General features: G+C 36.9%; 2 protein-coding genes across 6 annotated transcripts in view; one reads left to right on the top strand and one right to left on the bottom strand.

Annotated features, from left to right (window-relative positions):
* Window positions 1-309: 309 nt before the first annotated feature.
* Window positions 310-7,517, top strand: dnai7 (dynein axonemal intermediate chain 7). 2 transcript variants are annotated; one of them, XR_007827535.1, is made up of 16 exons: window positions 310-685; window positions 947-964; window positions 1,762-1,846; window positions 1,928-2,019; window positions 2,165-2,269; window positions 2,343-2,480; window positions 2,641-2,775; window positions 2,843-2,946; window positions 3,025-3,322; window positions 3,401-3,509; window positions 4,589-4,752; window positions 4,846-5,032; window positions 5,135-5,349; window positions 6,178-6,314; window positions 6,872-6,985; window positions 7,094-7,125. XR_007827535.1 is itself a non-coding variant. In XM_051107082.1 (16 exons), exons 1-16 carry the CDS (start codon window positions 683-685, stop codon window positions 7,367-7,369), a joined length of 2,202 nt encoding a protein of 733 aa, XP_050963039.1. In that variant the 5' UTR covers window positions 310-682; the 3' UTR covers window positions 7,370-7,517. The 2 variants fall into 2 exon arrangements, 1 of the variants encoding a protein (XP_050963039.1); XM_051107082.1 differs by having other exon boundaries at window positions 6,178-6,336; window positions 7,094-7,517.
* A 180-nt stretch (window positions 7,518-7,697) lies between these two features.
* The window catches only part of lrmp (lymphoid-restricted membrane protein), a 29,382-nt gene continuing 19,089 nt past the window's right edge, over window positions 7,698-17,990 (bottom strand). For 2 of the 4 annotated variants that reach the window (XM_051107873.1, XM_051107872.1), the window contains exons 24-38: window positions 15,637-15,683; window positions 15,443-15,525; window positions 14,101-14,303; window positions 13,871-13,949; window positions 13,720-13,777; window positions 13,569-13,596; window positions 13,301-13,441; window positions 12,537-12,671; window positions 12,284-12,431; window positions 12,155-12,198; window positions 12,003-12,071; window positions 11,873-11,925; window positions 11,520-11,606; window positions 11,260-11,373; window positions 7,698-8,785 (exon numbers count right to left, since the gene is read on the bottom strand). In XM_051107873.1, coding sequence (XP_050963830.1) covers window positions 8,527-8,785; window positions 11,260-11,373; window positions 11,520-11,606; window positions 11,873-11,925; window positions 12,003-12,071; window positions 12,155-12,198; window positions 12,284-12,431; window positions 12,537-12,671; window positions 13,301-13,441; window positions 13,569-13,596; window positions 13,720-13,777; window positions 13,871-13,949; window positions 14,101-14,303; window positions 15,443-15,525; window positions 15,637-15,683 — 1,548 coding nt within the window. In that variant the 3' untranslated portion in view covers window positions 7,698-8,526. The remainder of the gene's footprint in view (window positions 8,786-11,259; window positions 11,374-11,519; window positions 11,607-11,872; window positions 11,926-12,002; window positions 12,072-12,154; window positions 12,199-12,283; window positions 12,432-12,536; window positions 12,672-13,300; window positions 13,442-13,568; window positions 13,597-13,719; window positions 13,778-13,870; window positions 13,950-14,100; window positions 14,304-15,442; window positions 15,526-15,636; window positions 15,684-17,990) is intronic. The other 2 variants (XM_051107874.1, XM_051107875.1) reach the window with 2 other exon arrangements.

Below are 17,990 nucleotides of genomic sequence, written 5' to 3'. Positions count from 1 at the left end.
GGAATGATGGGCAACAGTTTTGGGACACTGGTGCGGAGAACATGAGATAAGGTGCCACTGGAAAGAAAATGAGAATTTAATTTAATATTACCTTAAGAAATAGACACAGAACTGTTATTCTTTTATCTCTTTTTTGTAACTGTCCAGTGTGAGAAATGGTATGAGAAAAAACTAAATTTGGACACTAATACTGCATTTCATATTGATTTGACTGTACAGTACGGTTTACAATTTCCATTTGGAATAAGGGCAACACGAAAAATAAAGTTTTAAATAACCTAATCATAAAGAAAAGGACTAGGCAAATAGTGTGTACCATGACATGCTATGGAGCGAACATTAAACAATCTCTGTGCTCAAAAAACCAAAACAAATCCATCTTTGGCGCCATCTTTTGTAAAAAGTCTGCAACAGTCAAAGCGTTATTAAGCGTGACCAGGAGATGGCAATATTGACCCTTTAATGCAAGCTTATAGCTTACAAAATCAATAAAACGCCACTAGACTACCGTATCAAGCCGTTAAGTACACTTTTACTGCTTGTTTGTTATGTCATCACCGTATTTTCTTTGGAGACGTCTTCTATAACCGTTTCCCGCTTGTTGTTTTCTATCCTGCGTGGCATGCGTGAGCCGTCACCATAGTGACAGGGACGCTCGCCTATTGCCTGAGAGGTCGTGAACATGGTGAGTCTAGTTTTACTAATGTTTTAAAGAAAATATTAGTTAAAATACCAATATATATGCAACAAATCTTTCTTCATTTGACTTCTGGCTTCATATTTAATGAAACTTAAGCAGCAAAAGCGAAAGTACAACAGACGCCGAACCTAAATGTTTTGTTTAACCTACTATCCTGGCATTTGTTAGCAATGTTTGTCTGATTTATTATTTCCTTTTTTCGGTAATGTTTTTCCCTTAATTAGTTTATTTTTGTGTCTTTAACAGCCACCGAAGGATGGAAAGGTATGTTGTTTAATCGGAGTAAATATGTTTGTAAACAGCTTTCAACTTCAAATGACCTTTAATTGTATTAAAATATAAAAGCTTGTAGGTCAGCTTTTAAAAAAAAAAAAATAAAATAAAATCCCAATTTTGTCAGTAAAATAAAGTTTGTATTACACATACTCATTTAAAAAAATAAATAAATATAGAAATCTTTTCTTACAATACAAGTCTTTGTTATCGCTTTTTATCTATTTATTAGCACATCCTTGCTAAATAAAAGTATTAATTTCTTTTAAAAAAAGGATAGAATAAAAATGTACTGACCCCAAACTTTTGAACGGTAGTGTATTTTGTTATAAAAGATGTCTATTTTAAATAAACGCTGTTCTATTAAACTTTTTATTCATCAAAAAATCCTGAAAAAAAAAACCATCATATTTACCAAAAAATAGATAACAATAATTGATAATAAATAAGCATATTAGAATGATTTCTGAAGGATCATGTGACACAGAAGACTGGAGTAATGATGCTGAAAATTCACCTTTGATAGGAATAAATTACATTTTAATGTGTATTAAAATAGAAAAACATTTTTTACATCGTAATAATATTTCACAATATTAATTTTTTCTGTATTTTTGATCAAATAAACGCAGCCTTGATGAGTTTTAAAAAAAAAATCATACTCTTCCTAAACTTTTAAACGGCAGTGTGTAAATAATTTTTTAAAAATATTTGTAGAACAGCTTAAGATTTAAAAATATTAATAATAATTAAAAGTAGGGAAAAAATAATTTGCAATTTATATCCAGTCTGCAAAAAAGAAAGGAGGAATCAGCAAAGCTGAGAAGGAGAGACTGCAAAGAGAGGCTGATGAACAAAGACGGAGAGACGAAGGTACATCTACAATTTCAATTCAATAAACTGTAAATTTTTTTAATTAATAATAAAACTGTATAATGTGTTTCTGTCCTGTAGAAGAAGCTCGTGTCATTGCTGAGCATGAGGAGATTGAACGTCTGGAGAGAGAGCGAATAGAACAAGAGAAACAAGAGCAGCTTGAGTTAAAGGTCTGATGAACTTCCATTTGAACATTCACAGTTGTGTTACAGGCATTTCCCTGCAGGACTTGTGCACATGCAGCCGTCTGTACTGATGGATTGCGTGTGAAAAGTTTTAATTTGATGATTGACTGACACCTGTCAATGTCCACAGGACAGAGAGCGCAGAGAAGACGAGCTGAATGAACTGCGGCACATTCTAGATGAGAATCACTCAGCAGTCACTGTGTGGGAATCTGAATGCAGGGATAAAGCTAAGGTATGAGATTCGTATAGCTCTATTCAGACATCTCAGGTGCATTAGAGGATGAAATGGTCTGTGGTTTTTATAGTGGGAGCGTTACATGCGTTGCAACGGCAGTCCAGATCCATCAGTGCAGCCAGAAATCAACTCTTTCATCAGTTTGTGGAGAGAAGACTCAGAAACCCAAATTCAGCAGATCTTGGTGAAGTGTGCTCTGGCTCTTCAGGTGAGACCATCACTCTGGATCTGTTTTCAGGCTTTATTCAAGTCAGGTATTAATGACTAAGATGACTAAGTCAAGGATTATTATTATTGCTGCTCATGATACCTTTGGTATCAAACGTTGGCACATAACTTATGCCGCTGTACCTATTTCTCTTGGACAGTTGACAAACGAACTGGACTTTCTTTTGAGCGAAGCTCCCGACCCCTGTGTTGCTCAACAGTATCGAGAAACACTTCTGTGTCTACAGAGTATTATCCAATGCAAACTCAACCAGGCCACTGAGGAGCTTCTAAAGGTAAGAGCTATGCTGAGATATTCCTATGAAGCTCACTTCTATTTCAACTTCTGTGTTTTGCTTTCAGTTTGCAAATTCTCATTCTGACATTGAGACCGGCAACATGCAGACTGTAATCCAGGATGAAAATATCACTCTTTGTCTGTGGGCGAACCTCAACAAAAACCCAAGGTTTGTCTGTCTTCATGATAACCTTGAGGACTTTATTGTTGGATAAAGGACAAACTCGATAATCCGCTTTTTTTCTAGGTTTAAAGGTTTTCAGTTTGAAGAGGCAGGTCTGGGCTTTGAGTTGCCGAAGCCACTTGCTGTGAATGACATTGCTGTTCGGATCCTTCACACAAAATATGATCACCTATCCCACCACAGTGAGCGAGAACAGCTCCAGAGAAGGAGATCCGTGATGGATGCCATTCTCACGCCACCAACTGAGAGCGCTGCAGCTGTGCCGGATGAGAAGATGGAGGAGGTTGGAGGAGATGAGGGGGAAAGCTCAAAGCCAGTGGAGGAGGACAGTCGTTCACTCAGATCAGAGAGCAGAAAGAGGGTGAGTAAAGCTTTGATCATGTACTTGTTTTCTAGTGGTTCCTGTTGCTGTTTATCAGTGTTGTTGTCCATGTGTCAGAGTGCTGTGAGTGTGATCTCAGCTAAGGAGGGGAGGAAGAGCTCTTCAGTCAAGCAGTTGGAGGAAGGAGAAAGTCAGATGGAGGGAATCACTACAGCATTAGAAGCTGGTTTGGTTCTTTCTTTTTATTGTATTTCACTTCCTGACTTCCCTAATTTTTTTCCTTATATTGTCCGGGTATTAAGACTTATATGGCTACGTACCGTGTCTCTAACTGAAATATGTAGTAGAAAAATGTTTTATACATATTTTGGACTATGGGGGCACCATTATTTCGATGATGTCAAATGGTTGCACTCGGTGAGCCACTGAAGGAGTTTAGACTCCTTGTGGGGAAAAATCTATGGTACGTCATTTGGTTTAAGTATACACTTATACATTTAAAGTCAAAAGTTTACATACACCCTGCAGAATCTGCAAAATGTTTATTATTTTACCAAAATAAAAATGCATGTTACTTTTTACTAACTGACCTGAGTAAGATAGATTAAAACTGAATAAAAGACATTTACATACAGTCCACTAGAGAGAAAAATAGTTGAATTTATAAATGACCCCATTCAAAAGTTTACATACATTTGATTCTTGCCCACTGTTTTTCAGAAAAATCCATCAGGTCCCACAAATTCTGAATTTTTTCAGCATTTTTGTGGATTTGAACCCTTTCCAACAATGACTGTATGATTTTGAGAGCCATGTTTTCACACTGAGGGACTCATATCCAACTATTACAGAAGGTTCAAATGCTCATTGATGCTCCAGAAGGAAACACAATGCATTAAACTCGTAAACAACTATCACTAAACAAACAAAAATGCATTTTGTATGATCCCTCTAATTTTGTTAAAATAGAAAACATTTTGCAGATTCTGCAAGGTGTATGTAAACTTTTGACTTCATCTGTATATCCATCGCCACCTGTGAGCTCCTTCAGTAGCTGTGGTCATCATATCAGTATTTTATTTTCCGAGTTGTGTTGCAGTAAAAATAGGAAAATATTTTTCTAAGCATTTCATAGAATATTTATATTTCATGCCAGCTTAATTGTAATTAATGAAAATGATTTTTAATAGCTTTGCATAATAATAGCTTTGCTTAAAAATATTATGAATATCAAGTAACATTGTGCATCACTAGTAATATGTAATTACTAGTTTGTAACTTACTACTTCATTAAATTGTTTCTAGATCAAAACGGCTTCAACTCATCAGCAGCTGAACCTGTGACTGACAGCGCTGACGTACATATAGTGGATCTGCAGCAGTTCACGCCCCTGGGCGGAGTCTTCTACTTTGACGTGTTCCATCTACCTCCACAGTCTCGCATAGTGAAGGGCTGGGAAATGAGAGAAGTACTGTACATCATTGGACATAATCTGGGACATCTGCAAGAGATCATAGAGAAAAACATATTAATTGTCATTTACCGTTGTGCTTCATCACAGCTACAAGAAACCGGTCTCCAGATCTTCCCCCATCCCACAGAGCAGTCTCGCATTCAGAGCTCTACCTCAGTGAAGCCAGACGAACACAGTAGCACTGTTGCCTCATTTCCTGTAGGGGTCACTGTAGCTCTGCCAGACTCAATTTTGTTTCTTGAGGATCCACACGTGGCACGTTGGGATCCTTTCGGTGAACAAATCACACCACACATGTGTAGCATCAGCTACAGCCTGTTATATTCATATGTTAGTATTTTAACTCACATCTGTTATTGTACACTGTTTTCTGCAGGTCAGCACTGGCGGGCAGACTGCATTTCTGAGGCATCATATGACGCAGAAACCCGCAGCATCTCCTTTAAGATGGACACATTCTATGCCTTCACATTACTGCAGGAGTCATACGCTAACATGCCCTTCCAGTCATGGGAACTGAGGCCTCTGGGCCAAGACTCAGCTTTATTCACAATCACTGGAGCTCTTATTGAAGTCTGCATCACTGTCAAGGCAAGAGAGGCCCTGTCCAAAAATACACATGAATATCTTTTTATTTTCAATATTCATATATATTTAAGGTTTATATGTGACCCTGGACGACAAAAACGGTCATAAAGGTCAATTTTTTGAAATTGAGATTTATACATCATCTAAAAGCTGAATAAACAAGCCTTCCATTAATGTATGGGTTGTTAAGACAATATTTAGAAGAGATACAACTATTTGAAAATCTGTAATCCAAGGGTGAAAAAAAAAAAATCTAAATATTGAGCAAATCGCCTTTAAAGTTGTTCAAATTAAGCTCTTAGCAATGCATATTACTAATCAGAAATTACATTTTTATATATTTATGGTAGGAAATTTACAAAATATCTTCATGGAACATGATCTTTACTTAAAATCGTAATGATTTTTGGCATAAAAGAAAAAAATTGATAATTTTGACCCATAATTTATTGTTGGCTATTGCTACAAATATGACTGGTTTTGTGTTCCAGGGTCACATATGTGTAAAAGGTTTACTATTTTTCAAAATTTTACATGGCAATTTCATAATTACCTTGGAATTTTAGGGGAGTTACACTATGACATTTAGAAACCTGAACTACCTTTGCATTGCCAAAAAATCTAATATTTTGCATGTTGTTTGCTTTTTATAATGTATTTTTGAGTAAGGCATCCTGTTTTTGAGCCATTTCATATATCTAAAACCCGCAGCATACCCCCCAGTTCAAGACCAGGCTGTTTTCGATACATACTGAAGGCTACCGAAGAAAAAAAAAAAGTTTCCTGTCTGTGTGCATCATAAGTGCTGATTAATAGCTTTTTGTTTCTCAGGGTAAGCAGTGTATGCTGCAAACGGAGGAAACAAAGAACCTAGATCATCTTCTAGGGAAGTGGATGAGCCCCTCAGAACTGCAGAAGGCCATGCGAAGAGCTGGAATCAATATATTTGTGAATGAGTATTCAGACAAGTATGTCAGCATCAACCCAAAGGTAACCTAGGGGCTGAATTGCCTTACACTCTTAAATATAAAAGGTTCCAAATGGGTGTTTTTGCAGTGATGCCATAGAACAACCATTTTTGGTTCCCCAAAGAATCTTTTAGTGAACAGTTCTTAAAAGATCCATTTTGAAGAACATTTGAAAAATCTAAAGAACCTTTTTCAACTATAAAGAACCTTTTTTGCATTTAAAAGGCTCCATGGATGTTCCAAGGTTCTTCATTAATGCCAATAAACAACCTTTATTTTTAATTTGAATGCACACGCTCAAAAACGGTGTCTGTATTAGCATTGATGGTTCCATGAAGAACCTTTATTATGAAGTAAACAGTCTAGGGTTCTTCATAGTGGAAAAAGGTTATTGATATTATTAAAATGTTTCCTACTAAAGGAAAAATGTTTTTTCCATGGAATCAATGTGGAGCTCTCCTTTAAAAACCCTTATTTAGGAGTGTAGAGGTCTTTCCATTTAACTAGACTAGTTATAGAAAACGCAACGACTTTTTATCAGTTTTTTCCATTTCTAGGACCCATTAATAGAGCACACAGTGTATGAACAAATGGCTCTAATGTCCTCAGCCGCAGCTTTTTCCTGGAGCCGCTGGAACACTCAGTGTGGACAAGAGCACCTTGTTCTTCAGGTGCGTCATACACTCTGACAGCCCGACTGAAGCACTATTGAACTACTGCATACATATGTTCTTTCTAAGCTGGCAGTACCTCTGACCTTTGACCTTTTAACTGTGTAGGCGTGCGAACAGTTGGAGGCGGGGCCTGTGGCTGAGGAGGCGTGGTCTCTTTACCTGCTGGGTGCTCAGAGGAACCAGCATCTTAAGATGAAGGAGCATGATGACAGCTTCTCTCCAGAGCTAGCCGAGGGCAGTGAGTTCCACTCTACCTTTCTACACATGCTCAGACAGGATATGAGCATTGAGGGTCAAGCCAGAGTCCGGCAGTCTCACTATCTCTACACAGACACCGTACAGAGGCTCCTGTGTGCAACACGTGTCCTCACATATTCCTGAGAAGATAAAGCACAGCATCCAGAAACAGACTACAAGCATACACAATAATAAATAAAACATTTAATACCTGTTTTGAAGTCACTGCAACATCTTGATGATACGCTGAGATGTAATAACATCCTGTTTGATGCTTTATATAACAAGTGGAAGCACCAAAAACTTTGTTTTGGTGATTTGATGAGATAGATTGATGAGATGTTATACTCATGTTGATTTAGAAGCTATATGACAACCTTATTTGTGACCCTGGACCACAAAACCAGTCTTAAGCAGCACAGGTATATTTGTAGCAGTAGCCAAAATACATTGTATGGGTCAAATTTATTGATTTTTTTTTTAAATGGCAAAAATGACCCTTGTGACTGGTTTTGTGGTCTAGGGTCACATTTTATACCACCAGCTTAGGATGAACAACTAAAATAATAACACACCAAAACATGAGTATTAAACACACAGACTAACTGAAGCTTTGTGATCCATTTAGCTTGTTTTGCACAGTAAATAGTGAGATAAGTTGGATCAGTTTCTTTTATTGTGCAAAGTTTCTCTCCCCCCTCTTTGGAACATACAAAAGTATATGAACATTTTACAATGAACACCAAACCAACAGCTTCATGAGGATAAAAACCATGTGTTTATAACAATTAATAAGATCAGAAAAAAACCTACTGCATAAAACTGTAAAACAATAAGTTAACAAAAAGAAAAAAATATTTTTTTAAAAAGGTCTCATCTCAATACTCAATACATCTTCAAACTGCCCATAAAAATACACTGATCAATTTCAAAATGTTTAAAAAGGCAGCCTTTTGGGCAACCCATATATGATATTTGACATTCACATTCACAGTCTGCTCATCTCACTCCAATCCAGATATCCACCGTGTGCTTGGCTGGCACTGAGCATCTCATAAAAGTGCTTTCATTACATATGTGGCCAACATGACGATTTGTGTTCACAGCATCCAAGCAGTCTGCAGTTTTCAGCACATCTCTCTCGAGACGCCCACATTTCTTGTTACCTTAAGTAAGAAATGGCCACAAAGAGTTCTGTTAGAAGGACAGGCAGCAGTGTTGCATCACAGCTCTTGCAGCCGGAGTTTTTTTTCCTCCTGAATGTCAGGACCGGCCACTGCAGCCTTGCCGACCCCCTGGTGTCACACAGGGGGCTGGCCGTTGTGCCTCAGCCCAGTATAGGGCCACAGAAGCTGCTGGATGGTCATCCAGGAGTCCCCAGTGCCCACAGGTGCTGCATCTACTGCAGGCTGTAACATCAGGCTCGCCAACAGGGCCAGTAGAACAGCTAGAACTACAAGCAAGGCCACCCAAACCCAAATGCCCCTGGTGCCTCTGGACAATGCAGGCCTCCCCTCCATCAGACTGGGTGGAGTGTTATCTGTTGGGCTAGGGCTGGGACTGGGATGGAAAATGAAAGAAATGTTTAAAGACGGAAGTGCAACAACATACCTTTAGAATACCGTGCTTTCTTATACTAAATCAGGAAGGAGCAAGTAAAATGTTAATTTTATTGTAATGAGCTGCAGATGAACACCTTATATATCATTAGCTATAGAAGCCTGATTCCACCATGAATAAATAAAAACGTAACTGCGACTTTTTCCATCTCACAATTTTGACTTTTTCTAGCAATTTCAAGTTTACGTCTTGAAATTCAGATTTTCTTTCCTCAGAATTGCATGATACAAAATCGCACTTCTGACTTTTTTTCTCAGATTTGAGATATAAACACGCAATTGCGAGTTATCAAGTCAGAATTGCAAGATAAACTCACAATTGTGAAAACATGTTTTTCCCCCTCAAAACTGGACTTTATAACTCGCAAAAAAAAGTAGTCAGAATTGCACATTTTTATCTTGCAATTCTCATTTTATAACTTGCAATTGCGAGTTTATATCTCACAATTTTGACAAAAAAGTCAGAATTGCGAGATGTAAACTCACAACTGTGAAAAAAGTCTGAATTGACTCTTGCAACTGTAAGTTTATATCTCGCAATTCTAACTTTGATCTAAATTTGGATCTCTCAATTATGTGAAAAAAAAAAAAAAAAAAAAAATATCAGAATTGTGAGTTTGCATCACGCAATTCTGAGAAAAAAAGTCATAATTGTGAGATAAAAAGTCACAATTACATTTTTTTATTCATGGTGGAAAACGGGCTTCTATACTTAGCCCAGAAACATACTCTGTACAAGCAAGTAAATGCAACAGTGTGATTTCACTGTACCTATTTAACTTGCGTTCTTTACCAATCAACATATGTTCTGGGCCATATTTTCAGGTCATAAAAAGCAACAAATGATTTAAAAAAAAAAAAAAAGTCTGAATAGGTGAGACGGCGGAGGCGACCTGAAGAGAAAACATTGAACGTTCAGAAGAATGTGAAAAATGACAGCTGTTGCTGAAAGCGATGTTTGACAAAGTACATGATAAACAAAACAAGCAGAAACATTTCAGTGTTTCAAGACAAACAGGATTTCTGTGATAGACTGATATTTATTGGCCAGACAGAGTAGTTGGCCAATACTTGACCATTTTGAGGTCTGCCAATAACTGATTGGCTGATTAACAGTAGTTTTCGAAGAATTAACAGAAGAATTCTGCCCATTTTATTCCCTTTTAATTTTAAAAATATACACACACTCACTCACAACCACCATTCAAAAGCTTGGAGTCTGTAAGATATTTTTTTGTTGTTGTTTTTAAAAAGTCTTAAGGTGTGTACACACCAAAAGAGAATATACGTATTGCATTACTCACTCTAGATTACTTGAGGGATATTTTCCACATATGTGAAAATATGTGAATAAAAACATACAATACAATAACAAAAACCATTTTCAGATACAACTGGATGTGCAAAAAGCAAAAAGCTTTGATGACTGGCTTACGCGACAATGTGTCGTGCAAATTTTTTGGATCGAATTTCCATTCAAATCATTCAATTTGTGCGTAAGACGCAATTGAGGCGAATATTGCTCGGGAAAACATGCTGCCTAATTTGTGTAATTCGCATTGCCCTGCATGAATTTGCATATATTCCCATCTTTGCATTGACCTTGAATGTAATCTACTTGCATTTACATATATTGATACATAAAACACAGTAAACACAGTATTACTGCAGAATATTATTACAACTTAAAATAACCATTTTCTATTTTAATATATTTGAAAATGTTCTTTATACCTGTGATCGCAAAGCTGAATTTTCAGTTTTTCGGAGTCACAATATCCTCTAGAAACCATTCTAATATGCTGATTTGATGCTCAAGAACCATTTTACTGCAAAAAAGGCTCATCTTACTTAGTATTTCTGTCTTGTTTCTAGTCAAAATATTTAAAAGCATTTTATATAGTGTCATTTTGCTTCATTTAAAGCAATCTTGCTGAATTTAAAAAGCAAAAAAAAAATCTCAACTCCAAACTTTTGCACAGTTTCCCTTCTCCATCCTCCATATTTATCGGTCTACCACTTGTCCTGTTTAAGAAAATACCACAGAGTACATGAGAGCACAGCACACAACTGTGGGATCAGAGTACATTTCCAAATGCTCAAACTCTCTACCAATATGGGGAAAAATAAATTTCTCTCTGAAACCACAGATGGGCTGTGTAGCTTATTTGCTGCAAACTGAAGCAGAGGACATGCAGTGTGTTGGCACTGGTTTCATTTTTCCACTGAAGAGAAAGCAAAGCTGATGAACCTTGTGGGTGTCGACGTCCAAATAGAACCTATCTAAAGTTAGATATTGTTAGCTTAGCTGCAGGAGCAAAAGGCAGTGACATTATTGACAGAAAACCCTTGATTTGTTGTAGATAATGCCCGAATGCTGTAGCAGAGAATAATGGAGGCGGGAGGCACACTAACGTCTTAGTTGGCATTATGAAGGAGGTGATTTTGATGCCTAATTCTGTTAAGCTACTCCTCCTTTCCTCTGGTTCCTCTTTCCGTTCCTCCTGACAGTCTGCATCATGTCCATACCTGTGCAAAGTTCACACTTAAGTGTCCACCATCTTGGCTCAAGGCCTCTACTGTGACGTTTTGACGGCACATGCGCTTAATGGTTTTGGCATGAAATCGGTTCTAAAGACGAAAGGTGCACAACAGATCTTCACGCATGGCCTTACCTATTCATCAGAGTGGGCTCGTCAATGTCAGCCCAAGTACCAGAGCTAATGAAGCGCTTTAGTGGTGGCCTCTTGGCTGCCATGTTCCTGTAAAGCGGTCGACACACAACCATGACATCCTTTCTCTTGTGCAAAGACGTGCACACAGTATTAATAAAACAACTGGCATGTGACTCCAATAAAGCAAGGCGTTAGCAATGCCTAAGCCATGGGTTCCATTTCCAGAAAATTTGACAGTGTTTGAATGAAAGTGAATAAATCTTGTTCTGATAAGTTTTGAGTCACACCAACAGGGCTTTGGTTGTGTTTTGTGGACCATGCAATGTCAAAACAGGATTAGTACATGTACATACCATGGTGATCGGCGGGACAGTCTCTCAACCTCACTTTCTGCCATGTCTTTGGGCTGTGAATCAAAAACCAGTTTATTCAGATGCTCCATTTTTTCCCAAAAGCATCTCTATAAGAAACAGGACTCCTCACCATTTCAAAATGGGTTTGTCCTCCACTGCTGCGGGGAATGGTAGCTATACTGATGCGTCGACTAGTGGCCTTAAGACAGAACACATAAAAATCAGTAAAAATCACTTTAGCAAGCTGAATGCATGATTTTGGTGTGCTTTGCCTTAACTCACTTTGAAAATGTTTGCAGTTGACTGCTTCTTGTTTCTAAAATCATCTGCAATCATAAAAGAGAACCTATGTGATAGACAACAGAGACTGGTATTAGCACTTTTTAAAAATAAGAATAAAAATCAGCTTACCCCTCTCAGTGTGGGACCCAAAGGACCTATCATTCGGCGCAAGGTTCTCCCTGAGCTCCAACAGCTCTGCGTGCTCCTTGGTGTACATCCTCCTCAAGTTCTCCACATGCTGAATCATCACCTCCACCGTTTTACCCACTCTGGTCTCCTACACATGCAAGGAAATTAAGATGTAAACAAGCAGGCATCTTTGTTAACTTTGGCTTTAGTGGGCTATTTCACCACTCTGAAGGGCCTGAGTAAACACACAAACCTGATGGATGGCCCCAAGCATCTCTGAACGGCTGGACACTCTGGTCATGGATTGGATGAGGACTTCCAGGTTCTTCTGCAGACGATGGATGATCTCCATGGACTGGTTATCTTCCTCACACCGTGGAATCAGGGCCTATATAACAAAACCGTGTTAAATTTAAGCTACTAGTTCAAAAAGAGGAATTCAGATACAATTTTTGGAAGAAATTACATTTCAGTACACATTTTTTGTGAAAATTCATTGTCTAGAGCAATGGACTACTTATTGCATTGACAACATACACATATATATCAACATGGAGCACAAAACCAGTCTTGAGTAGCACTGGTATATTTGTAGCAATAGCCAAAAATACATTGTATGGGTCAAAATTATTGATTTTTCTTTTATGCCAAAAAGATATCAAGTAAAGATCATGTTCCATGAAGATATTTTGTAAATTTCCTACCGTAAATATATCAAAACTTATTTTTTTTTAGTAATAGTACTTAATTTGGACAAATTTAAAGGCGATTTTCTCAATATTTAATTTTTTTTTTGCACCCTCAGATTGCAGATTTTTAAATAGCTGTATCTCAGCCAAATATTGCCCTATCATAACAAACATCAATGTAAAGCTTATTTATTCAGCTTTCAGATGATTTTTCGGATGAAGTATAAATCTCAATTTCAAAAAATGTGCCCTTATGACTAGTTTTGTGGTCCAAGGGCACGCATCTTTTGATTTTATCCCAGTAGAAAGTGCACCAAATGACACAGACCTGCAGCAGACCTCTACAACTGTTCACTTCCTTCCGAACGTTTTCCTCAGCCAGATCGCGCGAGCGTTCCTCCAGGCGTAGCCTCTTCTCCAGGGTGAACATGTCACATTTGAACCCCAGAGAAAGCCGGTGGAACTCCGCCTGCCAGGAGAGCACATGTTAAACACTCTAGAAACATCACTGAGAAAATGGATATAAAGTTATAAATATTTCAGCTTATTCACTAAATCAGAATTCAGGTCTGTATAAAACATCACCACCATCTCACCTCTATCTCTTTGTCACTTGGCGACAGGCTGCAGATGAAATGCACATTTCAGATTAATGGAAACATGAATGTGTCAAGTGAGTCATATGAAGGCATGCTTGAATCAGATTAAAATTTATGGATATAAATTCAGTACACAAAGCATTATAACCTGTTCTTGTCATCTTTGGTGGAATCGCTGGCATTTTCAGAAATGACAGATGTATCACCTGAGGGAGGAAGAAAAGACTAACAGTGAGAAAACACATGTAGAACAAGATGAGAAACAGAAGCAGACAAGAAGAGAAAGACCGTTTATCCACCTTCTTTTTCTGTGGTCACTGAAGGCTCACCGTCTTCCTGAGTTTTCTGCTCTTCGATGGCTTCCATACTGCTCATTTCCTGTAAGACCACCATTTTAAATGTGCAACATATGCATCTCAACATAAGCACATTGCAGTAGTTTACAATGGGCATCAGATGGCATGTTATGAATGTTGATTAATAGGAACATAGTCATTAGTTGATACATTCTAATGAGAGTGGCTCTTACCTTCTTGAGCTTGTTCCTCAGAGTCAAAGGGTCTTTTTTGGAGCTTTGTGCAGAAGGGGCTGTTGGAAGATTACCCTCTCTGACAGTGGGGTCAAAGGTCATGTCCTTCGGTTTTTCAGAAGGATCCTTCAATGAGTGAGCGGAGGCTGTGGAGTTTGAATCAGATGTGAGCACTGTCGTTTTGCTGTCTGACTTGTCTTTGTCTAAAAAAGGAAAATAAAGAAAGAAGGGACACTTGGAGAGCAGTTCTGTTCCAAAACCTAGTGTCAAGTAGACAAGGTGAGAGCAAGGTTGATGTAGATAATATTAATTGTATGATTAAAAACAGTTTGATGTAACAAATAAAAGAATTTCCCCTAATATTTGTGTGCTATGAATTTTTGTACTGCTAACAACAAACTAAAGTCTCATGCACTGCTATTCTACAGATATGAACAAGCGAAATTTAAGACTTTTTAAGACCTTTACCACCTTATACAAAATTTAAGACCTAAACCTGTAATATATACACATTATATTACATACAAAGAAAACTACATTTCATTGGTGTCATAAATGATATTTATTACTACTCTACCAGTTTTTACATACTTAAATCTGCATATTTATATATACACCTTTATAAAGCCCTACTTTTTAAATCTAAGCATCACCTTTCATGTCAAATTATTACAATTTATCAAATTCTATAGGGCTGTTACCAGTCAGATTAAATAATTCACACTGCAAAATTACAACTGCAATAAATAAATGTTATGAGATTAATGTTTTAAATACATTTATGAATATACAAATAAGAAATGTTGGGGGAAGCAGGTGGCGGTAAGTCCCTTATTGAGTGAGTCAATGAGTCGTTAATTAAACCGATTCGTTTAAAACGCTGAATCATTCAGCAACAAAACACAGCAGAGTGTAGTTATCAGAGGACTTATTTGTCATTTCATAATTCTCACTATTATTTTAGCAAATGCCAAAAAAAAAAAAAAAAAAAAAATACTAATATAAATATTAAATTAAATTAGAAAAATGCCATGTAGCCTTAAAGTATGTGTCAATTATTTGGACATTGCTTCAAGTTTTCTTATGTAAATATTCAAGTAACCAGTCAGTAATAAAACGAATACATGAATAACAGTTCCTTTTGTTTGTCAATATTGCTTACAGATTCATTTTAATGTAAAAACAGAGATAGGCAAATCTGTGTTTGCATTCATCAACTTCATTTTGACAGAAGTGTCGATTCAAAGTACAACTGTTACAAAAGCAGTCGTCAAAAGCAGTACATTCGACATCCCTATTTCAAAGGTCAACAGGGAACATCCTCAGGTGTATTTCCTCCTACCTGGTGAGTTCACCCCAGCTGACATCACCTCCAGCGCCTCTGGCATGGCCTCCTCTTCCTCTGCAACTGGCAACAAGGGACTCCTAAACAAATAGTTAACAATAAATAAATGTGTGTAACATTACAACACTGACACACTCAGTCCAGCAGCCCCTGCAAAATAAATCAGTTGCACAAAGAAGCAAAATACTCACTTGTCCGATTTTATAGACCCTTTGGAAAGGTGCCCCTCGCTCAGTTTCTATAGGTGAAAACAGAATGGCATAATGACCCAGTGACACACTCAGAACAGCAACACACACTGTATACATTTGTGTAAATTACCATCATATGCAAATAAATGTCACACATGCATGCATTTCCATACCTGTCCCATGACATAGCAGATGAAATATAAGAGCTAAGCCCTGCTTTACAGAGAGCGAAGTGCTAGATACTTACATAATGTGTGTGAGAGCTCTACAGCTGGCAAAGAGAGAGAGAGAGAGGATGGTAAAGACAGGAAAGAGAGAAAGAGAGAGAGAGAGAGGGGAGTGACAGAAAGAGAGGGGGAGGGCTGGAGGGGGAGAGCACTTGTACTGGCAGAGTTCATTGAAGTGGGAGTGAAAAAGTGCTATACTTATTCCAAACATACTGATGAAAAACCACACACACAGCCCGAGCAGCATATTTTATCATCAAGTTCAAAAACACAAGGAAAATAACAATTAAACAACCAGCAAAAATGGTTGCAGGTCCGCTCCAAATTGAGTCACAGTCACCAGGGAAGAAACAAATGCATGATTAATTGGTTAGTTGCACTTTGCAAAGTTAGGATAGCAAAATAAATAGGCGTATAAAAAAGCTTCCCATATTTTCTGTTGACGTCAAAGGCTGAGCACCCAATCTGTCATTTGATAGAAGCTAGCCAAATCGCGACAGTTATTGCACTTGATGTCTAATAGAAAATATGGGTGCTAAAGCAAAACCTGTTAAGAAACCAGTTAAGATTTTTCATGCTTTTTTAAAAAAATAATAATAATAATAAAGTCTCTCAACTAGGGCTTTCATGATTTCTCGATTCAGTTTGAGTGCTTGACTATAAAAAAAATCTTAGATTACATTTAATCTTAGAATGTTAGATTACATTTAAAAGTAATTGTGTTTCAATTATGGATTTTTTTAAATGAAAAAAAACATCTATTCGCTATAGGAGGCCTTTTGCCGTGTTAGGCACTTTTTATTATGGATGTATGCACTTTATTGGACTTGTTTTGGACTGTTGAAGAGAAACACCCATCCACTGCTATGACAGAGCTTGGAAGTGCCAGGATAATTTTTAATATAACTGCATATGAATTCACCTGAAGAAAGTAAGTCATATACACCTAGGATGCCTGGAGGGTGAGTAAACAACAGGCTAATTTTCATTTTTGGGTGAACTATCCCTTTAAATGCTGCTTCACACAAACAGTTAGCATTTACAAATCTAAAACTCTGCAATCTCTGCATATTGCTGCAAGTTTGGGTTTATTATAACATTTCATCTGTAAACGCAACATATGCCATTTCATCAGTTTTGCAAGGTAAATCAATTATAAACCTACACCAACACAGGAGAACACATCATCTTTCTTAATATGCTAACTGTTCATTGCGATTGCAAAATAAAAGTTCAAACCCTCACTCCGAGTTTACAGGTTTTGATGTCCACAAAAATTCAAGAAATTACAGTTGCTGTAGCATTTCTGTCATAAAGAAATAGCCAGATATTAAAGATTAAGTGGTCATTTAATTGAAATGCTTAGTCAACATTAAACAAGAATTAGCTTGCGCTGTAAAGTGTAAAAACAATCGTCTCTGCAGTCATTTAATATAATGCATAATGTATGTTAGCTCTGTTTTGTATAATATATGTATTTTTACAGTTTTATTAAAACCATATGATTACTTGCTTTTGATACTTTACTTGAACCAATTATTATTGCCTCATTGCTATTATGTGCTTTAAGTAATTTTAAAGGCTACTGTTTGTTTAGGTCTATTGTTTTATTACCTCAAATTTATTACAAATTATCCAATTACTCGATTAATCGTCAGAATAATCGAGAGAAAACTTGATTACTAAAATAATCATTAGTGACAGACCTACTTTAAACACTCACCAAGGCTGCTTTTAATTAATCAAAAACACAGTAAACACAGTAATACTGTAAAATATTACCACAACTTTAAATATTTTTTACATTTGAATATATTTTAAAACGTAATTTATTCCTGTACTGCCAAAGCTGACTTTTCAGCAGCTATTACTCCAGTATTCAGTGTCACATGATCAGTGTTGCAAACAGTGCTTCTTATTATTTATCAATAAAATCCTAGATGAATAAAATGGTTAAATGAGCATTTATTTGAAATATAAATCTTGTATGAAATTATAAATGCATTTACTGTCACTCACTTTTTAATCACTTGAATGTATTCTTGCTAAATAAAATAATTACTATATATATTTTTAATAAGCATCTTCCTGACCCCAAAATTTTGAATGCCAGTGTAAACTAGCTTT

Source organism: Labeo rohita, chromosome 4, assembly GCF_022985175.1.
Source record: "Labeo rohita strain BAU-BD-2019 chromosome 4, IGBB_LRoh.1.0, whole genome shotgun sequence".
Taxonomy (NCBI): Eukaryota; Metazoa; Chordata; class Actinopteri; order Cypriniformes; family Cyprinidae; genus Labeo; species Labeo rohita.
The sequence above is the reverse complement of the archived record's forward strand: the minus strand, read 5'-3'. Positions and strand labels throughout refer to the sequence as shown.